General features: G+C 46.6%; 3 protein-coding genes across 5 annotated transcripts in view; 2 read left to right on the top strand and 1 right to left on the bottom strand.

Annotated features, from left to right (window-relative positions):
* The window catches only part of LOC124005241 (tyrosine-protein phosphatase non-receptor type 6-like), a 42512-nt gene extending 28793 nt beyond the window's left edge, over positions 1-13719 (top strand). For all 3 annotated transcript variants that reach the window (XM_046314314.1, XM_046314312.1, XM_046314313.1), the window contains exons 12-16: positions 419-573; positions 1265-1332; positions 1501-1643; positions 2054-2118; positions 13189-13719. In XM_046314314.1, coding sequence (XP_046170270.1) covers positions 419-573; positions 1265-1332; positions 1501-1643; positions 2054-2118; positions 13189-13291 — 534 coding nt within the window. In that variant the 3' untranslated portion in view covers positions 13292-13719. The remainder of the gene's footprint in view (positions 1-418; positions 574-1264; positions 1333-1500; positions 1644-2053; positions 2119-13188) is intronic.
* Positions 13720-13858: 139 nt separating this feature from the next.
* LOC124005243 (retinol-binding protein 1-like) lies at positions 13859-18723 on the top strand. The gene is made up of 4 exons (XM_046314316.1): positions 13859-14774; positions 15291-15475; positions 15934-16035; positions 17700-18723. Exons 1-4 carry the CDS (start codon positions 14699-14701, stop codon positions 17751-17753), a joined length of 417 nt encoding a protein of 138 aa, XP_046170272.1. The 5' UTR covers positions 13859-14698; the 3' UTR covers positions 17754-18723.
* Positions 18724-18852: 129 nt separating this feature from the next.
* On the bottom strand, positions 18853-26435 carry LOC124005242 (tumor necrosis factor receptor superfamily member 5-like). Its single transcript, XM_046314315.1, has 8 exons — positions 25805-26435; positions 25172-25297; positions 23710-23856; positions 23180-23273; positions 22933-23009; positions 22543-22653; positions 20056-20193; positions 18853-19257 (listed from the first exon to the last, which is right to left on the bottom strand). The coding sequence occupies exons 1-8, from the start codon at positions 25884-25886 to the stop codon at positions 19076-19078; spliced, it is 957 nt and encodes a 318-aa protein (XP_046170271.1). The 5' UTR covers positions 25887-26435; the 3' UTR covers positions 18853-19075.
* Positions 26436-26749: the final 314 nt, after the last annotated feature.

Here is a 26749-nt window from a genome sequence, read left to right as displayed (position 1 = left end):
CATCATGACCTCTCTTACCACTGTCATCATTGTTACCACTGTCATCATTGTTACCTCTGTCATCTCTAATGCTGTCATCACTGTTATCGCTATCATCACTATCACCACTGTTATCTTCACTGTTACCATTGTCACCACTGCATCACTGTTACCTCTGTTGTCACTGTTACCATTATCATCACTGTTCCCTCGGTTATCACTGTTACCATTATCATCACTGTTACCTCGGTCACCACTGCATCACTGTTACCTCTGTTGTCACTGTTACCATTATCATCACTGTTACCTCGGTCATCACTGTTACCATTATCATCACTGTTACCTCAGTCATCACTGCAGTCACAGATTAGCTGAGTTTACAGTATTACTCATGTCTTTCCTCTTTGTCTCGTTCCTCTCCCCTCCTCGTCTGTCCCAGTCGGACTCGGTCCGTACTATCTGGCACTACCAGTACCTGAGCTGGCCTGACCATGGAGTTCCCGAGGAGCCAGGAGGGGTGCTCAGCTTCCTCACTCAGGTCAACACAAAACAGGCCGAGTTCGCCAACGCCGGGCCAATGATCATCCACTGCAGGTATATTCTAGCTGTCTTCCAGCTGTAAACTTGGTATATTCCAGCTGTATTCAGGAAGATAAGTGTCAGTTCTATCCATTCTCCATTGTCTAGAATACATGATACGAATTTCAGATTATGTTGTTTTTCCAGGATTAAGATTAGTTGTTAAGATTAGTTGCGATACACAGCATTTTAAGTCAACTCACAGTATATCCTATAGGAATTTTCCCCTTGTGATATCAAGACTAGAGAGGGTTCTTGTACTCTTGTATGTTGTTGGTCCCGTAACTATTTGTTATGTAAGCAGACATAAGTACAGCATAATAGCGTATAGAGTGTTTACAAGGCTGTTGCAGTACAGTTTAATGACAAAAGCTTCTTTACACGGAAAGACATCCATAGGGACAAAGTTCTTATCCAATCCACTGGTCTTTATAATATAACCAAACTGTCACAGTCAGTGTGTGTAAAGTGGTCATCCCCTGGCTGAGACATCTGTTAGTGGGACAACATGACAAATCCCTCTCCATTTGTCCATCGATCACTTTACACCTCCAATCACAGAATTACTTAGATTATCAATACTGTTCTAGAAATTCTGTTTCAATACAGTTAATTAATTTCAGTGAATTGCATTGAGCCCAATCACATTGTACTGTACTGACAGTTGTCCCTACAACCACTCTGTTTGTGTTGTGTTTCTGTGCAGTGCTGGAATAGGCCGAACTGGCACCATTGTGGTGATCGACATGATCATCGAGACCATCGACACGAAAGGTGAGTCTCTTTCATTACCAAAGTTCTACATCTCTTCAGATCTTCATGATATTATACTGTATCTTATTATGGCTCTTTTGTCCCATGATCTTTGTAATGCCTGTCATCACTGTAGAATGACAATGTTTCTGTTGTGGATTGTGATTCTAACTTCCTGGTTGTCCATAGGTCTGGACTGTGACATAGACATCCAGAAGAGCATTCAGATGGTGAGAGACCAGCGGTCAGGCATGGTGCAGACTGAAGCCCAGTACAAGTTCATCTACCTGGCCGTCTCTGAGTACATAGAGGCCTCCAAGACCTACAACAAGGTGAGGGAGAGGGGGGGAGGTTGCAATAGAAGGGAGAGAGGAATATGGGTAATATGGAATCAAATATATATTGTTCTCCTCTCCCAAGTGCACTGGCTACAGTATATGTCTATTGACAAACTGTGTTGAAAAAAATAACAAGACAGCAGAGAGAGACTCAGATATCAGCTGACACAGAGGGATCTGTGTCAAGATATACTTTTCACTGTTGTTGTGCATGTTCTTCTGTTCTCCAGACAGATATCTTATCAGACACTGCTTTGTAAAATATGAACATTGACAAAATTGTTTACGGAAATTGCTAATGTTCTGGGAAATTGTTAATAAGACTATGACTTAACTCTGCACATTGACTCACCTTATACCACCCATCATGTCTAACACTCGCTGTCCTCTTCTCCCCTTTCTAGGGATCTGAGACAGAGTATGGAAATGTGCAGTTCAAACACCAGCCTGCCAGCCGCAAGGTCTCCAAGTGAGTTTGTGCAGTGTGTGTCTGTGCACATGCCATTGGAGTTCCGTGCATATTCCCGTCTCTCCTCAAAACCACATTGAGAACCACAAGTTCTCTGACGCAGGCTACACAGAGAGAGAGACACACACACACTCAGAGAGAGAGAGAGAGAGAGAGAGAGAGACGGAAAAGAGAGAGAGAGCGAGAGACTGAAGAGAGAGAGCGAGAGACGGAAGAGAGCGAGAGACGGAAGAGAGCGAGAGAGATGGAAGAGAGCGAGAGAGACGGAAGAGAGCGAGAGAGACGGAAGACAGAGAGAGAGACGGATGACAGAGAGAGACGGATGACAGAGAGAGAGGGAAGACAGAGAGACGGAAGACAGAGAGACGGAAGACAGAGAGAGAGACGGAAGACAGAGAGAGAGACGAGAGAGAGAGAGAGAGAGAGAGAGAGAGAGAGAGAGAGAGAGAGAGAGAGAGAGAGAGAGAGAGAGAGAGAGAGAGAGAGAGAGAGAGAGAGAGAGAGAGAGAGAGAGAGAGAGAGAGAGAGAGAGAGAGAGAGAGAGAGAGAGAGAGAGAGAGAGGGAAGACAGAGAGAGAGAGGGAAGACAGAGAGAGAGACGGAAGACAGAGAGAGAGAGACGGAAGACAGAGAGAGAGAGACGGAAGACAGAGAGAGAGAGACGGAAGACAGAGAGAGAGAGACGGAAGACAGAGAGAGAGAGACGGAAGACAGAGAGAGAGAGACGGAAGACAGAGAGAGAGAGACGGAAGACAGAGAGAGAGAGACGGAAGACAGAGAGAGAGAGACGGAAGACAGAGAGAGAGAGACGGAAGACAGAGAGAGAGAGACGGAAGACAGAGAGAGAGAGACGGAACAGAGAGAGAGAGACGGAACAGAGAGAGAGAGACGGAACAGAGAGAGAGAGACGGAAGAGAGAGAGAGAGACGGAAGAGAGAGAGAGAGACGGAAGAGAGAGAGAGAGAGACGGAAGACAGAGAGAGAGAGACGGAAGACAGAGAGAGAGAGACGGAAGACAGAGAGAGAGAGACGGAAGACAGAGAGAGAGAGACGGAAGACAGAGAGACGGAAGAGAGAGAGAGCGAGAGAGACGGAAGAGAGCGAGAGAGACGGAAGAGAGCGAGAGAGACGGAAGAGAGCGAGAGAGACGGAAGAGAGCGAGAGAGACGGAAGAGAGCGAGAGAGACGGAAGAGAGAGCGAGAGAGACGGAAGAGAGAGCGAGAGAGACGGAAGAGAGAGCGAGAGAGACGGAAGAGAGAGCGAGAGAGACGGAAGAGAGCGAGAGAGACGGAAGAGAGAGCGCGAGAGACGGAAGAGAGAGCGAGAGAGACGGAAGAGAGCGAGAGAGACGGAAGACAGAGAGAGAGACGGAAGACAGAGAGAGAGACGGAAGACAGAGAGAGAGACGGAAGACAGAGAGAGAGAGACGGAAGACAGAGAGAGAGAGACGGAAGACAGAGAGAGAGAGACGGAAGACAGAGAGAGAGAGACGGAAGACAGAGAGACGGAAGAGAGAGAGAGCGAGAGAGACGGAAGAGAGCGAGAGAGACGGAAGAGAGCGAGAGAGACGGAAGAGAGAGCGAGAGAGACGGAAGAGAGAGCGAGAGAGACGGAAGAGAGCGAGAGAGACGGAAGAGAGCGAGAGAGACGGAAGAGAGCGAGAGAGACGGAAGAGAGCGAGAGAGACGGAAGAGAGAGCGCGAGAGACGGAAGAGAGAGCGAGAGAGACGGAAGAGAGCGAGAGAGACGGAAGACAGAGAGAGAGACGGAAGACAGAGAGAGAGACGGAAGACAGAGAGAGAGAGACGGAAGAGAGCGAGAGAGACGGAAGAGAGCGAGAGAGACGGAAGAGAGAGCGAGAGAGACGGAAGAGAGAGCGAGAGAGACGGAAGACAGAGAGAGAGACGGAAGACAGAGAGAGAGACGGAAGACAGAGAGAGAGACGGAAGACAGAGAGAGAGAGAGAGACGGAAGACAGAGAGAGAGACGGAAGACAGAGAGAGAGAGACGGAAGAGAGCGAGAGAGACGGAAGAGAGAGCGAGACGGAAGACAGAGAGAGAGAGACGGAAGAGAGAGCGAGAGAGACGGAAGAGAGAGCGAGAGAGACGGAAGACAGAGAGAGAGACGGAAGACAGAGAGAGAGACGGAAGACAGAGAGAGAGAGACGGAAGACAGAGAGAGAGAGACGGAAGACAGAGAGAGAGAGAGACGGAAGACAGAGAGAGAGAGAGACGGAAGACAGAGAGAGACGGAAGACAGAGAGAGAGAGAGACGGAAGACAGAGAGAGAGAGAGACGGAAGACAGAGAGAGAGAGAGACGGAAGACAGAGAGAGAGAGAGACGGAAGACAGAGAGAGAGACGGAAGACAGAGAGAGAGACGGAAGAGAGAGAGAGAGAGGTTAGGTAGAGAGAGACAGAAGAGAGAGATGAGCGGATGTAGACATTCTCTGGGACCATTGTTTATCATCGTCTTCCCCCATGTCTCTCCTTCCTTCTGTTGTCCAATTTAGCTGATTGGGCACGTTTGTTTAACCTTTGGAGGCGACACATTTGACTAGGTAGCCCTACTGTACTCTCTCGCTCTGGAAAGAATGGACCAATTCGAAAAAAATAAACTGGACAACAAAGGAGAGGAGGAATCACTTGACCTGTTTGGATCGTCCGGACTGACCAAACTCTGTAAACTTCCACTCGATCAACCAGACCATTCAGGGTTCAAATTACACTCTGATTCCCAGGGATGCCCTGAAAACCGTTAAGAAAATGCTAGCATTGTTAACTGCTATGAGAATGTAGGGACACGGGTTCTTCTTGACCAGGAAACACTTTGGACCCTGATTATACAGCTGCCTATAGGGATCACCCTGGTAATACAGCACAGTTCACCCTGGTTATACAGCTGCCTATAGGGATCACCCTGGTAATACAGCACAGTTCACCCTGGTTATACAGCTGGCTATAGGGATCACCCTGGTTATACAGCTGCCTATAGGGATCACCCTGGTAATACAGCACAGTTCACCCTGGTTATACAGCTGCCTATAGGGATCACCCTGGTAATACAGCACAGTTCACCCTGGTTATACAGCTGGCTATAGGGATCACCCTGGTTATACAGCTGGCTATAGGGATCACCCTGGTAATACAGCACAGTTCACCCTGGTTATACAGCTGGCTATAGGGATCACCCTGGTAATACAGCACAGTTCACCCTGGTTATACAGCTGGCTATAGGGATCACCCTGGTAATACAGCACAGTTCACCCTGGTTATACAGCTGCCTATAGGGATCACCCTGGTAATACAGCACAGTTCACCCTGGTTATACAGCTGGCTATAGGGATCACCCTGGTAATACAGCACAGTTCACCCTGGTTATACAGCTGGCTATAGGGATCACCCTGGTTATACAGCTGGCTATAGGGATCACCCTGGTAATACAGCACAGTTCACCCTGGTTATACAGCTGGCTATAGGGATGACCTTGGTAATACAGCACAGTTCACCCTGGTTATACAGCTGGCTATAGGGATCACCCTGGTAATACAGCACAGTTCACCCTGGTTATACAGCTGGCTATAGGGATCACCCTGGTAATACAGCACAGTTCACCCTGGTTATACATCTGGCTATAGGGATCACCCTGGTAATACAGCACAGTTCACCCTGGTTATACAGCTGGCTATAGGGATCACCCTGGTAATACAGCACAGTTCACCCTGGTTATACAGCTTCCTATAGGGATCACCGTTGTAATACAGCACGGTTCACCCTGGTTATACAGCTGGCTATAGGGATCACCCTGGTAATACAGCACTGTTCACCCTGGTTATACAGCTGGCTATAGGGATCATCCTAGTTACACAGCTGGCTGTAGGGATCACCCTGGTTATACAGCTGGCTATAGGGATCACCTTGGTAATACAGCACAGTTCAGCCTGGTTATACAGCTGCCTATAGGGATCACCCTTGTAATACAGCATGGTTCACCCTGGTTATACAGCTGGCTATAGGGATCACCCTGGTAATACAGCACAGTTCACCCTGGTTATACAGCTGGCTATAGTTATCACCCTGATAATACGCTGTCTATATGGATCACCCTGGTAATACAGCTGGCTATAGGGATCACCCTGGCAATACAGCACAGTTTACCCTGGTTATATAGCTGGCTATAGGGATCACCCTGGTTATACAGCTGCCTATAGGGATCACCCTGGTTATACAGCTGCCTATAGGGATCACCCTGGTTATACAGCTGGCTATAGGGATCACCCTGGTAATACAGCTGTCTATAGAGATCACCCTGGTAATACAGCACAGTTCACCCTGGTTATACAGCTGGCTATAGGGATCACCCTGGTATTACGCTGTCTATATGGATCACCCTGGTAATACAGCTGGCTATAGGGATCACCCTGGTAATACAGGACAGTTCACCCTGGTTATACAGCTGTCTATAGGGATCACCCTGGTTATACAGCTGGCTATAGGGATCACCCTGGTTATACAGCTGGCTATAGGGATCACCTTGGTAATACAGCACAGTTCAGCCTGGTTATACAGCTGCCTATAGGGATCACCCTTGTAATACAGCACGGTTCACCCTGGTTATACAGCTGGCTATAGGGATCACCCTGGTAATACAGCACAGTTCACCCTGGTTATACAGCTGGCTATAGGGATCACCCTGGTTATACAGCTGGCTATAGGGATCACCCTGGTAATACAGCACAGTTCACCCTGGTTATACAGCTGGCTATAGGGATCACCCTGGTTATACAGCACAGTTCACCCTGTTTATACAGCTGGCTATAGGCATCACCTTGGTAATACAGCACAGTTCAGCCTGGTTATACAGCACGGTTCACTCTGGTTATACAGCTGCCTATAGGGATCACCCTGGTAAAACGGCACAGTTCACCCTGGTTATACAGCTGGCTATAGGGATCACCCTGGTAATACAGCACAGTTCAGCATAGTTATACAGCTGGCTATAGGGATCACACTGGTTATACAGCACAGTTCAGCCTAGTTATACAGGTGGCTGTAGGGATCACCCTGGTTATACAGCGGGCTATAGGGATCACCCTGGTTATACAGCGGGCTATAGGGATAACCCTGGTAATACAGCACAGTTCACCCTGGTTATACAGCTCCCTATAGGGATCACACTGGTTATACAGCTGCCTATAGGGATCACCCTTGTAATACAGCACGGTTCACCCTGGTTATACAGCTGGCTATAGGGATCACCCTGGTAATACAGCACAGTTCACCCTGGTTATACAGCTGGCTATAGGGATCACCCTGGTTATACAGCTGGCTATAGGGATCACCCTGGTAATACAGCACAGTTCACCCTGGTTATACAGCTGGCTATAGGGATCACCCTGGTTATACAGCACAGTTCACCCTGTTTATACAGCTGGCTATAGGCATCACCTTGATAATACAGCACAGTTCAGCCTGGTTATACAGCACGGTTCACTCTGGTTATACAGCTGCCTATAGGGATCACCCTGGTAAAACAGCACAGTTCACCCTGGTTATACAGCTGGCTATAGGGATCACCCTGGTAATACAGCACAGTTCAGCCTAGTTATACAGCTGGCTATAGGGATCACACTGGTTATACAGCACAGTTCAGCCTAGTTATACAGCTGGCTATAGGGATCACCCTGGTTATACAGCGGGCTATAGGGATCACCCTGGTTATACAGCGGGCTATGGGGATCACCCTGGTTATACAGCACAGTTCACCCTAGTTATACAGCTGGCTATAGGGATCACCCTGGTTATACAGCACGGTTCACCCTGGTTATACAGCAGGCTATAGGGATCACCCTAGTTATACAGCTGGCTATAGGAATCACCCTAGTTATACAGCAGGCTATAGGGATCTCCCTGGTTATACAGCACGGTTCACCCTGGTTATACAGCAGGCTATAGGGATCAGTGTAGTAAGCTCACAATCCAGTGTGGTGTGGGTAAGCTCACAATCCAGTGTGGTGTGGGTAAGCTCACAATCCAGTGTGGTGTGGGTAGGCTCACAATACAGAGTTCACTGGAGAGCTCTGAGTTGGCTATGTACAGAATGAAGGGAAACGTGTCACTGTCACCACTTCTGAGTCTCCTAAGCTTGGCCATACCTGTTTTTATTTTTAATATTACGTTTGTGAACTATCCTTGTATTGTTAAAATGTCAAGGTACTGTTTGGTAGTGTCGGGGTACTGTTTGGTAGGGTCAGTGTACTGTCAGGGTACTGTTTGGTTGGGTCAGGGTACTGTCAGGGTAGTGTTTGGCACGGTCAGGGTACTGTTTGGTAGGGTCAGGGTACTGTCAGATTAGTGTTGGGCATGGTCAGGGTACTGTCAGGTAGTGTTTGGTTCGGTCAGGGTACTGTCAGGGTAGTGTTTGGGAGGGCCAGGGTACTGTCAGGGTAGTGTTCGGTACTGTCAGGGTAGTGTTTGGTATGGCCAGGGTACTGTTTGGTAAGGTGAGGGTACTGTCTGGTAGGGTCAGGGTACTGTCAGATTAGTGTTGGGCATGGTCAGGATACTGTCAGGGTCGTGTTTGGTAAAGTCAGGGTGCTGTCAGTGTAGTGTTTGGTAAGGTCAGGGTACTGCCAAGTTACTGTTTGGTAGGGTCAGGGTACTGCCAGGAAAGTGTTTGGTAGGGTCAGGGTGCTGTCAGGGTACTATCAGGGTAGTGTTTGGTAGGATCAGGGTAGTGTTTGGTAGGCTCATGGTACTGCCAGTTAAGTGTTTGGTATGGTCAGGGTACTATCAGGGTAGTGTTTGGTACGGACAGGGTACTGTTTGGTAGGGTCAGGGTACTGTCAGGGTAGTATTTGGTAGGGTTAGGATATGGTCAGAGTAGTGTTTGGTAGGGTCAGGGTAGGGTTAGGATAGGGTCAGGGTAGCGTTTGGTAGGGTTAGGATAGGGTCAGGGTAGTGTTTGGTAGGGTTAGGATAGGGTCAGGGTAGTATTTGGTAGGGTTAGGATAGGGTCAGGGTAGTGTTTGGTAGGGTCGGGGTAGTGTTTGGTAGGGTCGGGGTAGTGTTTGGTAGGGTCAGGGTAGTATTTGGTAGGGTTAGGATAGGGTCAGGGTAGTGTTTGGTAGGGTCAGGGTAGTATTTGGTAGGGTTAGGATAGGGTCAGGGTAGGGTTAGGATATGGTCAGGGTAGTGTTTGGTAGGGTCAGGGTAGTATTTGGTAGGGTTAGGATAGGGTCAGGGTAGGGTTAGGATATGGTCAGGGTAGTGGTTGGTAGGGTCAGGGTAGTATTTGGTAGGGTTAGGATAGGGTCAGGGCAGTGTTGGGTAGGGTCAGGGTAGTGTTTGGTAGGGTTAGGATAGGGTCAGGGTAGTGTTTGGTAGGGTTAGGATAGGGTCAGGGTAGTGTTGGGTAGGGTCAGGGTAGTGTTTGGTAGGGTTAGGATAGGGTCAGGGTAGTGTTGGGTAGGGGTCAGGGTAGTGTTTGGTAGGGTTAGGATAGGGTCAGGGTAGTGTTGGGTAGGGTCAGGGTAGTATTTGGTAGGGTTAGGATAGGGTCAGGGTAGTGTTGGGTAGGGTCAGGGTAGTGTTGGGTAGGGTTAGGATAGGGTCAGGGTAGGGTTAGGATATGGTCAGGGTAGTGGTTGGTAAGGTCAGGATAGTATTTGGTAGGGTTAGGATAGGGTCAGGGCAGTGTTGGGTAGGGTCAGGGTAGTGTTTGGTAGGGTTAGGATAGGGTCAGGGTAGTGTTGGGTAGGGTCAGGGTAGTATTTGGTAGGGTTAGGATAGGATCAGGGTAGTGTTGGGTAGGATCAGGGTAGTGTTTGGTAGGGTTAGGATAGGGTCAGGGTAGTGTTTGGTAGGGTTAGGATAGGGTCAGGGTAGTGTTTGGTAGGGTTAGGATAGGGTCAGGTAGGGTTAGGATAGGGTCAGGGTAGTGTTGGGTAGGGTCAGGGTAGTGTTTGGTAGGGTTAGGATAGGGTCAGGGTAGTGTTGGGTAGGGTCAGGGTAGTATTTGGTAGGGTCAGGATAGTGTTTGGTAGGGTTAGGATAGGGTCAGGGTAGTGTTGGGTAGGGTCAGGGTAGTGTTTGGTAGGGTTAGGATAGAGTCAGGGTAGTGTTGGGTAGGGTCAGGGTAGTATTTGGTAGGGTTAGGATAGGGTCAGGGTAGGGTTAGGATATGGTTAGGGTAGTGTTTGGTAGGGTCAGGGTAGTATTTGGTAGGGTTAGGATAGGGTCAGGGTAGGGTTAGGATATGGTCAGGGTAGTGTTTGGTAGGGTCAGGGTAGTATTTGGTAGGGTTAGGATAGGGTCAGGGCAGTGTTGGGTAGGGTCAGGGTAGTGTTTGGTAGGGTTAGGATAGGGTCAGGGTAGTGTTTGGTAGGGTTAGGATAGGGTCAGGGTAGTGTTGGGTAGGGTCAGGGTAGTATTTGGTAGGGTTAGGATAGGGTCAGGGTAGTGTTGGGTAGGGTCAGGGTAGTGTTGGGTAGGGTCAGGGTAGTGTTTGGTAGGGTTAGGATAGGGTCAGTGTAGTGTTTGGTAGGGTCAGGGTAGTGTTTGGTAGGGTTAGGATAGGGTCAGGGTAGTGTTGGGTAGGGTCAGGGTAGTATTTGGTAGGGTTAGGATAGGATCAGGGTAGTGTTGGGTAGGGTCAGGGTAGTGTTTGGTAGGGTTAGGATAGGGTCAGGGTAGTGTTGGGTAGGGTCAGGGTAGTGTTGGGTAGGGTTAGGATAGGGTCAGGGTAGGGTTAGGATATGGTCAGGGTAGTGGTTGGTAAGGTCAGGATAGTATTTGGTAGGGTTAGGATAGGGTCAGGGCAGTGTTGGGTAGGGTCAGGGTAGTGTTTGGTAGGGTTAGGATAGGGTCAGGGTAGTGTTGGGTAGGGTCAGGGTAGTATTTGGTAGGGTTAGGATAGGATCAGGGTAGTGTTGGGTAGGGTCAGGGTAGTGTTTGGTAGGGTTAGGATAGGGTCAGGGTAGTGTTTGGTAGGGTTAGGATAGGGTCAGGGTAGTGTTTGGTAGGGTTAGGATAGGGTCAGGTAGGGTTAGGATAGGGTCAGGGTAGTGTTGGGTAGGGTCAGGGTAGTGTTTGGTAGGGTTAGGATAGGGTCAGGGTAGTGTTGGGTAGGGTCAGGGTAGTATTTGGTAGGGTCAGGATAGTGTTTGGTAGGGTTAGGATAGGGTCAGGGTAGTGTTGGGTAGGGTCAGGGTAGTGTTTGGTAGGGTTAGGATAGAGTCAGGGTAGTGTTGGGTAGGGTCAGGGTAGTATTTGGTAGGGTTAGGATAGGGTCAGGGTAGGGTTAGGATATGGTTAGGGTAGTGTTTGGTAGGGTCAGGGTAGTATTTGGTAGGGTTAGGATAGGGTCAGGGTAGGGTTAGGATATGGTCAGGGTAGTGTTTGGTAGGGTCAGGGTAGTATTTGGTAGGGTTAGGATAGGGTCAGGGTAGGGTTAGGATATGGTTAGGGTAGTGTTTGGTAGGGTCAGGGTAGTATTTGGTAGGGTTAGGATAGGGTCAGGGTAGGGTTAGGATATGGTCAGGGTAGTGTTTGGTAGGGTTAGGATAGAGTCAGGGTAGTGTTGGGTAGGGTCAGGGTAGTATTTGGTAGGGTTAGCATAGGGTCAGGGTAGGGTTAGGATATGGTTAGGGTAGTGTTTGGTAGGGTCAGGGTAGTATTTGGTAGGGTTAGGATAGGGTCAGGGTAGGGTTAGGATATGGTCAGGGTAGTGTTTGGTAGGGTCAGGGTAGTATTTGGTAGGGTTAGGATAGGGTCAGGGCAGTGTTGGGTAGGGTCAGGGTAGTGTTTGGTAGGGTTAGGATAGGGTCAGGGTAGTGTTTGGTAGGGTTAGGATAGGGTCAGGGTAGTGTTGGGTAGGGTCAGGGTAGTATTTGGTAGGGTTAGGATAGGGTCAGGGTAGTGTTGGGTAGGGTCAGGGTAGTGTTGGGTAGGGTCAGGGTAGTGTTTGGTAGGGTTAGGATAGGGTCAGTGTAGTGTTTGGTAGGGTCAGGGTAGTGTTTGGTAGGGTTAGGATAGGGTCAGGGTAGTGTTGGGTAGGGTCAGGGTAGTGTTTGGTAGGGTTAGGATAGGGTCAGGGTAGTGTTGGGTAGGGTCAGGGTAGTGTTTGGTAGGGTTAGGATAGGGTCAGGGTAGTGTTGGGTAGGGTCAGGGTAGTATTTGGTAGGGTTAGGATAGGGTCAGGGTAGGGTTAGGATATGGTTAGGGTAGTGTTTGGTAGGGTCAGGGTAGTATTTGGTAGGGTTAGGATAGGGTCAGGGTAGGGTTAGGATATGGTCAGGGTAGTGTTTGGTAGGGTCAGGGTAGTATTTGGTAGGGTTAGGATAGGGTCAGGGCAGTGTTGGGTAGGGTCAGGGTAGTGTTTGGTAGGGTTAGGATAGGGTCAGGGTAGTGTTTGGTAGGGTTAGGATAGGGTCAGGGTAGTGTTGGGTAGGGTCAGGGTAGTATTTGGTAGGGTTAGGATAGGGTCAGGGTAGTGTTGGGTAGGGTCAGGGTAGTGTTGGGTAGGGTCAGGGTAGTGTTGGGTAGGGTTAGGATAGGGTCAGTGTAGTGTTTGGTAGGGTCAGGGTAGTGTTTGGTAGGGTTAGGATAGGGTCAGGGTAGTGTTGGGTAGGGTCAGGGTAGTGTTTGGTAGGGTTAGGATAGGGTCAGGGTAGTGTTGGGTAGGGTCAGGGTAGTGTTTGGTAGGGTTAGGATAGGGTCAGGGTAGTGTTGGGTAGGGTCAGGGTAGTGTTTGGTAGAGTTAGGATAGGGTCAGGGTAGGGTCAGGGTAGTGTTTGGTAGGGTTAGGATAGGGTCAGGGTAGGGTCAGGGTAGTGTTTGGTAGGGTTAGGATAGGGTCAGGGTAGTGTTTGGTAGGGTCAGGGTAGGGTCAGGGTAGTGTTTGGTAGGGTCAGGGTAGGGTCAGGGTAGTGTTTGGTAGGCTACTACTAACTGAAGATCTAAAGAGTGCTCTTTTTCTTACACACAAAGAAGCCTACATTTTTATCTCTCAGCTATTTGAGGCTGCAGGTTTCTAACATTATGTCCTCTCTTGTACTGTCTTTCTTTTAGAAACAAGGAACAGGAATTGTATGAAAACCTAGCCAAAGGAAAGAAAGATGTGAAGAAGCAGAAGTCAGAGGACAAGAAGAGTGGCTCCGTGAGAAAAAGATAGTGGATGAGAGAGCTGTGTCCTGATGATTAATATTGAATTTGATATTAACTTTTTATTTTACAAGATTTATTTGAGTGTTTTTTGATATCAAGCGATAAAGTTGTCTGTGATATAATTAAGATATGGGGCGGCAGGGTAGCCTAGTGGTTAGAGTGTTGGACTAGTAACTGGTAGGTTGCAAGTTCAAACACCCGAGCTGACAAGGTACAAATCTGTCGTTCTGCCCCTGAACAGGCAGTTAACCCACTGTTCCCAGGCCGTCATTGAAAATAAGAATTTGTTCTTAACTGACTTGCCTGGTTAAATAAAGATAAAATACAATTATAATGCAAAGTACTGATAGATTTGGGCCGTGAACCATGGAACCATTCTGCAAATGTTAATGTATTGACATTTTTGCTGACAATAAAGGCAGTAATATGCATTAATTTCTTTCTTCATCACAATTTTATTGTATCCATGGGTGCAAAGACTATAGAATATTCTACAATGAATATAATAAAATGCCATGACTACGGGATCTAGCACAGCGGGGACACACAGCCACTCTGTTATTCCAATGAAAGTTTTAGATAAGACATATCTCTATAATGAGCTATTATATTAATAGACTAACATTGGCAACATCACTGGGCTCCCCCAGATTCGCCGACGACCCGCAGTGACTGGAAAACATTGAGCGAGATGAATGAACTTTCCCCCGCCTCCCTCTTCTCCGCATGTTGTACAGAACACAGTCTGCTCTCCAAACAGTGACAGTGAAGGAGAGCAAGGGAAACTTTGAAAACGTTTGTGTGTGTAATGTTTACTGTTAATTACTGATAGCTTATTTAACTTTTGTTGAATGTTTTTCACGTTTTGGTAATGTTTCCCATGCAAAATAAAGCAATTGTGAATAAGAGAGAAGGCCGTTTAATTAACGCGGAAAGGGCACAGACCTACCCAGTTCCCACTTTAGGAAGAGGATTAGTGGAATAAAAACGGCTCGCATAAATCTCCGTAAGGAAGAATTTACACTTTCCGAAAGGAGGGGAGAGGGAGCGAATAGGGAACCTAAAAGGGCTGTGCAACGTCAGCATCAACAATCGATACCCGGGAATTGAAGGAGTGAATAGAGCAGAGGACAGTCGTTGTGGATACTGCCGCCGCTCTGTTAAAAACATTCCAGCAGCTCAATCATTCCATTATCGCGTTGCAGTTTTGCGTAAAACCGCATACCTTCTGACTGACACTAGCAGATAGAGGGTTAGCTCACAGGTTGCATACGTCTTATTATTGTTATTGAACAATACGGGAGTAGTGGGAGCAGTGAAAAGAGCAGAGAAGGATCATATCTGTAGAGAAGAGGCAACACTGTAGGTTACAGTTTTCTTTGTTGAGTTCCTCTGCAAAACTAAAGGCTAAAAGATGTCTAAACCCAATTACACAGGAACCTTTCACATGGTGTCTCAAGATAACTTCGAGAACTACCTCGCAGCTTTGGGTAAGATTATATGAATCGTAATGTCTTTGTCTGTTACCACATATATTAGCTACAAATGCGTCATTGTTAAAAAGTGTCAAATTCTGTAGTTGTAATGTGTAAAATGACACGTTAAGAGCTTAATGTACCTCTGCAACTTGCCTCCTTTCATTTGAATTTAACACGATTCATTCATTCTATTTTACTGAATTTAAAATATTTTTTCCCTTTGTTTGCCTACTGCTTTGAGATTTAATTTGAGGGGTAGTGACTCATCGAAAGGTTTGCCGTTTCCATTACTAGGGCCGAGTGATAGATCATCATGGCGCCTTAGCCTGTAAATGACCCTGGACACAGACAGGGGTGTGTGTGTGCCTCTGTCTGTGCGTGTGTGATATCTGGAAACATTAACAGGACATGTGAAAGGACAGACACAGCTGTAGGTCAGAGATGTTGCCTCAGATACACTACCTCATTACTAGAATGGCAAGGTGTTATGTTTGGTTGATTAATTCTCTCCCTCTCTCTCTCCGTCAGATATTAATTTTGCCCTGCGGAAGATAGTGTGTATGTTGAAGCCCACTAAACAGATAGTCCACGACCCGGCCACGGGCAGTATGAAGATCCGCACACTCACCACCTTTAAGGACTTTGATATGGATTTCAAACTGGGTCAGGTCTTCACTGAGGACCTGGGACCTGTGGATGGACGAGTCTGTCAGGTGTGTGTGTTTGGAGTTCTACATGTATGGTTGGGTGGGTGGTCTCTGTGTTCTTCATCATGTGCTGTTAGTAAAGACAGTGGCTAAATGTATTTATTTTATATGGTGATGTTTTCCCTTATGTTTGTCTGTTTCATGGCTTGTTGAGATTTGTACAAATTCTCTCTAATTGGCTTCATATACGTGTACTTGTCATACTACTTTGCTTTGTTTGGGTGAATCGACTTTTTTCCAGCTGTGTGTGTGTGTGTGTGTGTGTGTGTGTGTGTGTGTGTGTGTGTGGCTATTTTGGCCCGTCTATGAGAGTGTACCACCTGTTGTTTTCCTGTCACAACCACCCCTGTTGCTTGTTTTCAGACCGGGCCAAACAGAGTGGTTCAAGGCAATGGTTGTGTGTGTGCTTTCATGTTTTTTTAAAGACCACTGTGTGTGTGTGTGTGTGTGAACCCTGTTTGTAGACCACAGTGGACTGGGAGGGTGATAAGCTGGTGTGTGTTCAGAGAGGAGAGAAGGAGGGAAGAGGATGGACACACTGGCTGGAGGGAGACAAGCTACACTTGGTGAGAATGGAGGGAGGGATGGATTAACAGAGAGGGATAAAGATTGGAAGGGAATTGGAATAGAGGTGAACACAAGAGCAAGGGAGGAAGGCCAGAGCACGGGAGGAAGGCCAGAGCACGGGAGGAAGGCCAGAGCAAGGGAGGAGAGCAGGAAAGATTTGGGAGGAAAGAATATGCTGGAATTGATATACCATTTTGAAAGTGGGGGATATGCAAATCAGATTTGGTAATGGAAGTTATTCACTGCCTACGTTCTATGCGCGCACGTGCGTGTGTTTTGTGTGAGAACAAATGAGATCCTTCTAAACAAATAGGGGGTATGGCCCTCAAACCTCCTTATTTGTTGCCTGTACATGGGAAAGAAATGTGTGGGGCCCGAAGGAGGAGAAAGAAACGGAGGAAAACACTGTTAAGAGTCTTCAGGGTGAAGGAATGAACAGGAAGAATAAGGTTATTGTTCGTTACCATTTTAATGAGCTAAATACAGACTTCAACAAGACTCTTCATAGTGAAGGGATTGGGAGGAGAATCACAAGCTTCTGTTTAAGGCCTGTGCTTCAGGTGGACTTTAGCTGGGAAATCTGTTTTTGCTTGTGATTACATGCAAATGCTGATTACGATTTCAAACAATCAGTATTGTTTTATTAAACAGCTCCCAAATGCTTCTAAAAACAGATTTCCCAGCTAAAGTCCATCTGAAGCACAGGCCTAAACAGAAGCTTGTGATTCTCCTCCCAATCCCTTCACTATGAAGAGTCTTGTTGAAGTCTGTATTTAGCTCATTAAAATGGTAACGAACAATAACCTTTCCTTATCCCTCCTGTTCCTGCCCATGCCTTCACCCGGGAGGCTCTTTGCTTGTGATTACATTCAAATACTCATTACGATTACAAACAATCAGCATTGTTTTATTAAACATCTTCTAATAGAAAACAATAACTCATTGATATTTTGTTCAATTCCGAAAGAGAAGTTTGGAAATAAATGCCACTGGGGATCAGGCAGTAAACGGTGGATTTGGTGAGTAACACAAGAAGAGAGGGGAGGGAGGGGGGGAGTGGGATTGAGAGCTGGGAAGTACATGTGTGGGGGGGGGTGGAGATAAGGAAGGGGAGAGAGGATTACCGAGTCCGGAGAGAAAAGAGCACAGCGTTTTTATTGTTACTGAGTCCATTAATGATCTTTTCCCACTCACCCACGCACCTACGCACGCACCCACGCACCTACGCACGCACTCACCTACGCACTCACCTACGCACGCACCCACCCACGCACCCACGCACCTACGCACGCACTCACCTACGCACGCACTCACCTACGCACGCACTCACCTACGCACTCACCTACGCACTCACCCATCCACTCACCCACGCACCAACGCACTCACCAACGCACCCACGCACCTACGCACGCACTCACCTACGCACGCACTCACCTACGCACGCACTCACCTACGCACGCACTCACCTACGCACTCACCCACGCACTCACCCACCCATGCACCCACCCACGCACTCACCTACGCACTCACCCACCTACGAACTCGCCCACCCACGCACTCACTCACTCTCACACACACACTCACTCACTCTCACCCACCCAAACTTCTCCCTCTTTTCTCTTTCTCCACCCTATTCTCAACCTGTCCTTTTTTTGCCCTCTAGGAGATGAGAGTTGGAGATGTGGTCGCCAGGCAACTCTTCAAGAAGGCAGACTGAAACCACTGGGAACGATCCCGTTCATCAACTCAACATTCATGATTCTCATTAGAAAAGTCTAGGACTTGGTATATAAGTGCAAAAGTTATACACATATGATAATCATTGTTTTAAATACCATTACTTAATGGACAACATGTAACATTTAAGATATTTTTAATTAGTGTGCTATTTCACTGTGGGAAAGATTGTCAATGATCAGTTTTGAATGTTGTCATGGTACAGTGCAGGGTGAACTGTGTAAACATTCCCAGTGTGTTTCCTCATATATCACTACGATAGTTCACAATGCCATTGAATGTTCCCTTTTGTGTTGAATGGGGCTGTTCTGTGTCCAACTATACCACCTGATGCTCCACTACAAATACAGATGTTGCCTCTTTATGGTACTGTTCTAACTCTTCCCTTCAATGTGTATTTATGTGTACGCTGTGATCGAACGTCAGTTCAGCGTTTTTCACGCCCATTGGTTTAGTTATTGGGGAAGGTGTGCTAAGGCTTGGTCTGTGCCTAAAGGGCTGCATTTACACAGGCAGCCCAATTCTGATCTTTTTGTTTTACTAATTGGTCTTTTGACCAATCCGATCAGCTCCGAAAAATATCTGATGTTATTGGTCAAAAGACCAATGGAAAAAAATATCAGACTTGGGCAGCCTGTGTGAAAGCAGTCCACAACTGATTTCAGTTGGCCTGCATTTATCTGTAAATGCTGGCTGATAACACTAGAGGGCAGGGTAAAGCAGTTTGTAAAGCAGTTTGAAGTATGGTAGCTGCTGCTACTCCTATCCTACAGGGGGCGACAAACACTTAATTAATCAGTGTCCACTCGGGTGTTGTCTACATTTAGATTCTGCACTTTGCTAAAGCGTCAACTGTTTTGACAGAATTTTCAATGCTGTTGTTAAAAAATCATTGAACAGATGCTGTGATGTCAAAATGAATATCTATCTATAAACATCTACTTCAACAATCTCTTTTCCACCACAGTGATGTTCATATCAAGCTATTGACGACACCAGGTCTTTGTTAGGGGAATTCCAGCTGCCCTGGGCTTTGAAAGTTCCTTAGAAAAATGTAAAATGGAAAAGCTATGACGACATTTGACCTCAGTGGTTACACTTTATTTAAGCCCTCCCCAACAGTTTTTTTCAATGACCTAAGAAACAAAGAATGTTCATAGGATGTTCAGTATATTTGCATTGCAGAGATAAGACTTTACAAAAGGGATTGTATCCAGGAACCTCCAAGGAGGAATCTGCTCAGTTATTTTCCCATGTGGGTCTTGTTCATTGAAAAAAGTAATATTTAGTTGAAAATCAGAATTAAGTCCCTGGCCACTCATCTTCCTGTGGCTCTGATAGGTAGCGGGAGGGTCTGATGTCCTTTCCTCTCATTCCATTACTGTGATCCGATTGGCTGAATCGCTCCGATGTTGTCATTGTTATGGTGGTGCCATCGGCCTCAACTTTACAGTCTGATGTATAGCCGTTTACCTGAATAACAGCTGGGATACACAAGGGAAATAGTATGAGCACACAACAATAACCCTCCAACCTCACGTAGTACAGCATTTATCACTCATGAAGCCTACACAGGCCCCATCTCATCATGTCCATAGAGGTAACAATACATCTGTATTTTAATTATTTGATTTAGGCTCTTGCAAATGGAGAAATAGCTCATCCTGATTGTTGATTATATGGGCAGCCTCAGTTTAGATTACATTACATCTGATCCATTCTAAGTGAGGAGAGTCATCACATTATTGATCATTGGGAAGCTGCAAGAACTACTATGAGTGATGGGAATAGTGTAATATAGATGAATGAACAGGTTTATCACATATAGCGACTCCACATGGAAACAATGTGTTTTTGGTGATGCGATTTGTCAGGAGACGATTTAAAGGGGTAGTTCATCAACATGTCTAATTTAATTTATCTTATGGATACCTTGCACTCGATTCAATCCATATTGTCGAAGTTCAGCACTATGGCGCTGAATTACGTGCTTGAAATTGAAAGGTAATTTCCAATTGAGCTGACATCGCTTAGGGGAACGTTGCCTTTACATTTCAATCGCTCTATAGAGATGAACCTCAGCTATATGGATTGAATCGAGCCCTTAAACCATGGTATCCAGGGTCCCATCACTCATATTGTTCTGCTAATGCTAACCTGTAGCTCAGCAAACAAACCCAACTTACTCTCTGGGTGTACTGAATACCTCCTTTCTTGTGCACTAGAGGAGGGACATTTGTAATTGTGGTGAACTATTCCAACTACCACTGAGGGACGTTCACCTGTGTTGATGAAGAGTGGCTCAGTGGCTTTCTGGTCCAGGCTCCAATGGCTGTTGCACTCGGTGGGGAACTTGAGCTCAGCTGGAGCGAAGGAAGGAGTTGCAGGCTCTACAGGATTTCCAGGACCACTGGAGTTGGCTACAGACAAGACAGGCAGACAGACATGAGATCACTGAGTAGCACTATCAACATTCATATACAAGCTGTATCTTATCTGACTTGTTATTGTGGGTAAGTCCAACCTCTACTGGTGAAGCATTGATAAAAAGGACAGTCATCAAATGTGTCAACCGGTGACGCCAGTGTACTTTACACAACACTTTCTTGCTATGAGTTAGCTGACTGTGAAACGTGTCATGTGGTTTTCCAATAACCGTGTCAAGCTCAACATTGAACAGGATGTGGTTTTGTCCCCAAGTCTCAGAAACTCAAGAAGCTACAGTAGAAGCTTGTTTCATACCTACTATAGTTTCCTAACTGATAATGAGTAGATGTACATGGAATGTGGAGGCAGTTGTTCTCTACTTTCACAGGGTAGTCTAACTGGTTATGTATTCGGTGGAACCTACATTTAGTTTGATTTGAATTAAATATATATATGATTGAAATGTCAATGTCAAATAACCTTCAGAAATATCATTTCAAACAACATTTTTCAAAAAGAGAATATGAGTTTGAGATCACAGATATGTGTGCCTACAATGTTCTCTCAATTTCCCATTTTATGCTCAGCCGTTTCTCAACAAACATCTGTTTGTTTGAGATATTAGGCTGAAACATAAATGTTATAACCAGAAGCCAATAGCAGTGGTGTCTAGTGTCCCCCCTTATATAAGCTCCTGTGACTTTTATCTGCACTTGGACTCATATTGTTTGATGTGCTGTGCACTCAGCCCCTGATGGAGCATAAACATGAGCGATGCATGTGCGCTTCACTATAACTCATATTGTCTTTGATCTGATTCACCTCTAGAGGAAGTGGCGAGTTCCTACGTCTGACGGTGAAAAGCAATGACCTTGTTTCCTTTCATTCAATCCAAATTACGTCTAGCACCTTGACACCTAATACTTTAACAATGCGATGCATATTGTCACTGTGTAGGAGAGAAAAGACACACTAAGAGTTCTCACTGCCTCTACATCTGTCACCGGGTAAAATGTACATGATCTGAAATCTGCTGGCTGGGAAATCACACAGAGAAACAAAAAGAGCATTTACTTAACAATTGGTAGGCTTAACTATCAAGTGGGGCTTTTTGAATGACTCCCAAAGAAACAAACAAGTTGTTGATAGGTTACAATGATGTATGTTCAACAGCCCTCAGAGTGGAGTAGCATACAGCTGAGGTGGACTTGATCAAGCAAGTTGATTTCACCTGTTGACTCGCTCATGCAATCACACACCTGTCAGTAATGATCAGAACTGCCCTGATAGGCTCGTTCACACTTGTTGTTTGTATTTAAAGCCTGTCAAGCCATTTCTCAGTCCCCCCCTCCAGTTGTGTCTTTTAAGAGTAAGTTTGTTTCCTATTTCCTCATTTCAGATGTATTGGTTTAATAGGTTTATCAATATCACCTTGTATGTTCTACAACCTGCTCATGATGTCTTGCCTTTGTTGCAGAACCCCACAAATCCAACTTCACCATGTCCAACCACAAGTCCTCAATAAATAGATGAACTATGGCACTGTCTCTGTCATTTGCAAGTACTCATGGTGATATCTATCCAACCAATGACCTATCTAGGTTCCTTAGCTTATTTTTCATGGTCCTTCAAGACGAATGATGTTTACCAGTTGTACTGCAGCAGATTTCCATCTACCACAGCAGAAAGTGTTTCATTCTCATGTGAAGGACTGTAGTGGGTCACTGTAGGGAGTGTCAGTGGTTGATCACCCATCAACAGGACCGGGCTCTAACAGCATGACTTTGTCTTCGGGCTACCAACATAAACAAGCACCATTGTGGGAAATGGCGGAGCGATGCTCCAGTGCTCTGGCAACACTACACCACCCCTTCCCCCAGCTACCCATATCTACTGAACCTGTAATGTCACCACTGTGGACCAGCCTTTCTTGACGCCCTGGGCCTTGGCTAATCCATGTCACAGGTTTTCAACAACCTGTGCTAATCCAAGGAGCCATCTCGCGCCTACCTGAGGGGCAGACCCGCGCCCGTCATGGGGAAGCCTACCCCATGCTCATCCTAGCGGCCAACCTATGTCTGTCCAAGAGGTGGCCTACCAGGTACCCATACAAGGGGACTCACGTGAGACCTGCCCAAGAAGCCTACCACGCCTACATCGCTCCTGACCAACCACTCTATTTTTCAATATTATTAAAATGTTTCACTGTAAAGTCTTAAATACCTACAAATTGTTCTACAGTACAAAGAGTCCCTGGAATATGGTGGGAACTCTAGCCAATACTTACATCAAATCCACGATGAGTGCACACACACTTGAATTGGTAGTGATGATATACGTACCTGGCATGTATGATTGACGCTTGGCCCTCCAATAGATGCAGATCAAGATAATGATGAGTGAGGTCACCACTAGTCCCGCCCACAGACTGGTAGGTAGTATCCAGTGACACCCTGAGATGGAGGCAGAGCGATAGAGGATCAATCAAAAACAACCTAAAACCCAGACAATCTATCTATATATGAGGCTCTATCTGAACCATTTCTGAGGGAGAACGCAATGTGTTCTAATCTTGTTTACATTATTAGATGTACATTACTTATGTCAAATCATTCAATGAAGAGAGAAGAGGGGAGGTTGAAGAAATATTGGTAAAATGCTATATATATACCATCTAGTTTTCTATATATTCTATACTACTGTGCAATAAAAGGAGATGCTATTAGACCTACGAGATATGAAGGCACCACACACAGCATCGGTAGTCTCAGTCCCAGCACTTTTCACCTCCTTCCCGAGGTCCCCACACCTGAGAGAGGAAAGAAAGTGATTGTGAAACAGAGAAAGGAGTTTAACCCCGCAGTTAACCCCGCTGTCCCACAATTGTATAAAAATGTCAAATGTTTTGTGTCAACCAAATGCACCTACTGAGTTGACTTTCGATAAAAATCAGAGCCACTTTGTGTGAAGGGTTCTGACCTGGTGTGTGATTGGCAGTGTGTGATGGCATCGTTGACGCTGTTATAGGTCCCAGGTTGGCACGGGGCACAGACTGTGTCATTCTGGGGGTTGGCTGGGGGGTTTAGGAACAAGTGTCAGACATGTCAGCTGCTCAAAGTAAAGTACATACATCCAGCAGATTATACAAGCACAGTAATAAGATGTTTTGTACTGACAAAGGCCCACAGTGGTTTAAACATTGACCCTGAGTGCATCTTATTAGGCTACAGATATATTTTTTTGTCAGGTGTCTTTTCAATACCAGCCTTAGTATCTCCAACTCATGATCAGCTCATCAGAGGCAAAGGTCTGTCATATTAGAACAGGGTGTAGAGGTGAGGAGGCTTCTGAGGGGAGAACAGCCCTTAATAATGTCTGGAATGGAGCAAATGGAATGGCATCAAACCATCATTCCCCTGACTCCGCTGCAGCCATTATCACGAGCATGTCCTCCCTAATTAAGGTGCCACCAACATCCTGTGGTGTAGAGGTGAGGAGGCAGTTCTCACCTTGATTCACGACACCTGAACCCAGAGGGCACAGGGTCACGGGTAGGCAGTGTTCACATCCATCGTCTGTACAGTAGAAACCTGTCTTACACACACATTGCCTGTCACTACTGGCTTCACACTCCCTCAATACCTTCTGGTTACTGCCTGAGAGAGGGAGAGGGAGACGGAGAGAAGAGAAGGGAGAGAATGAGTGGGAGAGAGAGATGGAGAGAAGAGAAGGGAGAGAATGATTGGGAGAGAGGATGGTAGAGGGAGAGGGAGACGGAGAGAAGAGAAGGGAGAGAAAGGGTGGGAGAGAGGACGGTAGAGGGAGAGGGAGATGGAGAGAAGAGAAAGGAGAGAAAGAGTGGGAGAGAGGATGGTAGAGGGAGAGGGAGACGGAGAGAAGAGAAGGGAGAGAGAGTGGGAGAGAGGATGGTAGAGGGAGAGGGAGAGGGAGACGGAGAGAAGAGAAGGGAGAGAGAGTGGGAGAGAGGATGGTAGAGGGAGGGATGGATGGGGTATTGAACGGGAGAGGCAGAAAAAGACGAAGTGAGGTGAAAATAATGTCAAGAGAGATGAGGTAGGATAGAGAGAGGGGATGTAAAGATGAGGAGAGAGGGGATGGAAAGATGAGGAGAGAGGTGGGATAGAGAGAGGGGATGGAAAGATGAGGAGAGAGGGGATGGAAAGATGAGGAGAGAGGTGGGATAGAGAGAGGGGATGGAAAGATGAGGAGAGAAGTGAGATAAAGAGAGGGGATGGAAAGATGAGGAGATAGGTGGGATAGAGAGAGGGGATGGAAAGATGAGGAGAGAGGTGGGATAGAGAGAAGGGATGGAAAGATGAGGAGAGAGGGGATGGAAAGATGAGGAGAGAGGGGATGGAAAGATGAGGAGAGAGGTGGGATAGAGAGAGGGGATGGAAAGATGAGGAGAGAGGTGGGATAGAGAGAGGGGATGGAAAGATGAGGAGAGAGGTGGGATAGAGAGAGGGGATGGAAAGATGAGGAGAGAAGTGGGATAGAGAGAGGGGATAGAAAGATGAGGAGAGAAGTGGGATAGAGAGAGGGGATGGAAAGATGAGGAGAGAGGTGGGATAGAGAGAGGGGATGGAAAGATGAGGTGAGAGGTGAGATAAAGAGAGGGGATGGAAAGATGAGGAGAGAGGTGGGATAGAGAGAGGGGATGGAAAGATGAGGAGAGAAGTGGGATAGAGAGAGGGGATGGAAAGATGAGGAGAGAAGTGGGATAGAGAGAGGGGATGGAAAGATGAGGAGAGAGGTGGGATAGAGAGAGGGGATGGAAAGAGAGGAGGGTCGGGGGGAGTGAGAGAGAGAGACCGCGAGAGAGTGGGAGAGAGAGAGAGCAGGGGTGGGGAGTGAGAGAGGATGAGTCGGATCAGAAAGGGATTATTTTAAGGAGACAGGGGAACAATGAGTGGAACTGTCAGAACAGGGAAGAGGGAGGGGGGGACTTACTGGAATAGCAGACCCTACAGGGTAGACATTGTTTCAAGAAGTTTAATTCAGCAGTGTAGTATTCATGTTGACAGGTTCCACACTCTGTTTTTGTAGACTTGCCACAGTCGGTGCGAACATACTGTCCTGGAGTGAGGTTGGGAATGAGAGAATGACAGAGAAATGTGATCATCCATACCCCCACATATAGGCCACCGTATTATACTGTCCATAGTAACATGTTCACCACAGGAGGTTGGTGTCATTTTAATTGGGGAGGATGGGCTCGTGGTAATGGCTGGAGCAGAATGAGTGGAATGGTATTATCAACATCAAACAAATGTTTTCCATGTGTTTGATGCCATTCCATTTGTGCCGTTCCAGCCATTATTATGAGCCGTCCTCCCCCCAGCAGCCTCCTGTGTGTTCATGTAGTGTTGTGGAGATAAAGGGACTGCTGTTTTCCCCTCTATACTGCAGTTCATCATTTGATAATATGGTCATGTTGCAGACAAACAGTTAATACATATAATATGAGGTGCTTGTATAATGCTGGTATTTTAGACATCTTGCTCCAACAGCCACCTGAACAACAGAAACACACCAGTAGTCACAGACCTTTATGACAACAGAACCACACCAGTAGTCACTGACCTTTACGACAACGCTCACAGCACCTTTTCACCCCAGAAGCATCATGAAGGTATTCCTCAGTTTTGCATTCCAATACCGCCATCTCTAGTCCATTTGATGATAGTCTCTTTGTTAAAATGTTGACTCTATCATAATGTTTGTGTTTTTCAGTTTATTCTTCTCTGTAAAATCGTTACTATTCAAGTAAAACATTCTTCTTCACCATTAATGTTGTTGATCCACTGGTCTCAGTTGAATGTACATCCTTTCACACTCCGCCTCTCTGTCTCTAGCTCTCTCTCTCCTTGTTCTCTGTCACTATTTCTGACTTTGACTTCTTTCTTCCGCTGAAGTATCACTCACTCTTTGTCTTCTGCTCTGCTGTGTCCTCCGTCCTCTCAGTGAGAATATAGAGCTGCTTCCTCGCCTCTCTCACCCACCCCTTTCCTCCTCGCTTGTCCTCCAGAGCGGAAAGCCCCGATGCCCCCTCATCTACCCTGTGCGTCTCTCTCTCTCCTCCCTTTCCTTCCTGCCCTCCCTCTCTGGCACGAGGTGCACTGTTCTGGGCCGTGTAAACTAGCTGCAGAGAGGAGGATTCTAGAGGCTGCTTTTGGCACTGTCTCCAGATCAGTATGTCCAGATGTGGCACACAATACACACCAACACAATAAGATACTTCCCCTGACCACTCCACCCCTTCCCGTCACTCTCTCTCCCTTTATTGCTTTACTGAACCTTTGTTCTGGTAGTGATGTAATGCCGCTAATATGGAGCTGCTGAGAGATGTGTTTCGATGATGAGATGAGTAGATTAAGACAGAAATATATACCTCTGACTCACTCTCTCTTCCTTCCTTCTCTCTCTCTCTCTCTCTCTCTCTCTCTCTCTCTCTCTCTCTCTCTCTCTCTCTCTCTCTCTCTCTCTCTCTCTCTCTCTTTCTCTCTTTCTCTGTCAATTCAATTCAAT

This window comes from Oncorhynchus gorbuscha, linkage group LG19 (genome assembly GCF_021184085.1).
Source record: "Oncorhynchus gorbuscha isolate QuinsamMale2020 ecotype Even-year linkage group LG19, OgorEven_v1.0, whole genome shotgun sequence".
In the NCBI taxonomy this organism is placed as follows: Eukaryota; Metazoa; Chordata; class Actinopteri; order Salmoniformes; family Salmonidae; genus Oncorhynchus; species Oncorhynchus gorbuscha.
Note: the sequence above shows the minus strand (reverse complement) of the source record. Positions and strands in the feature narration are given on the sequence as shown.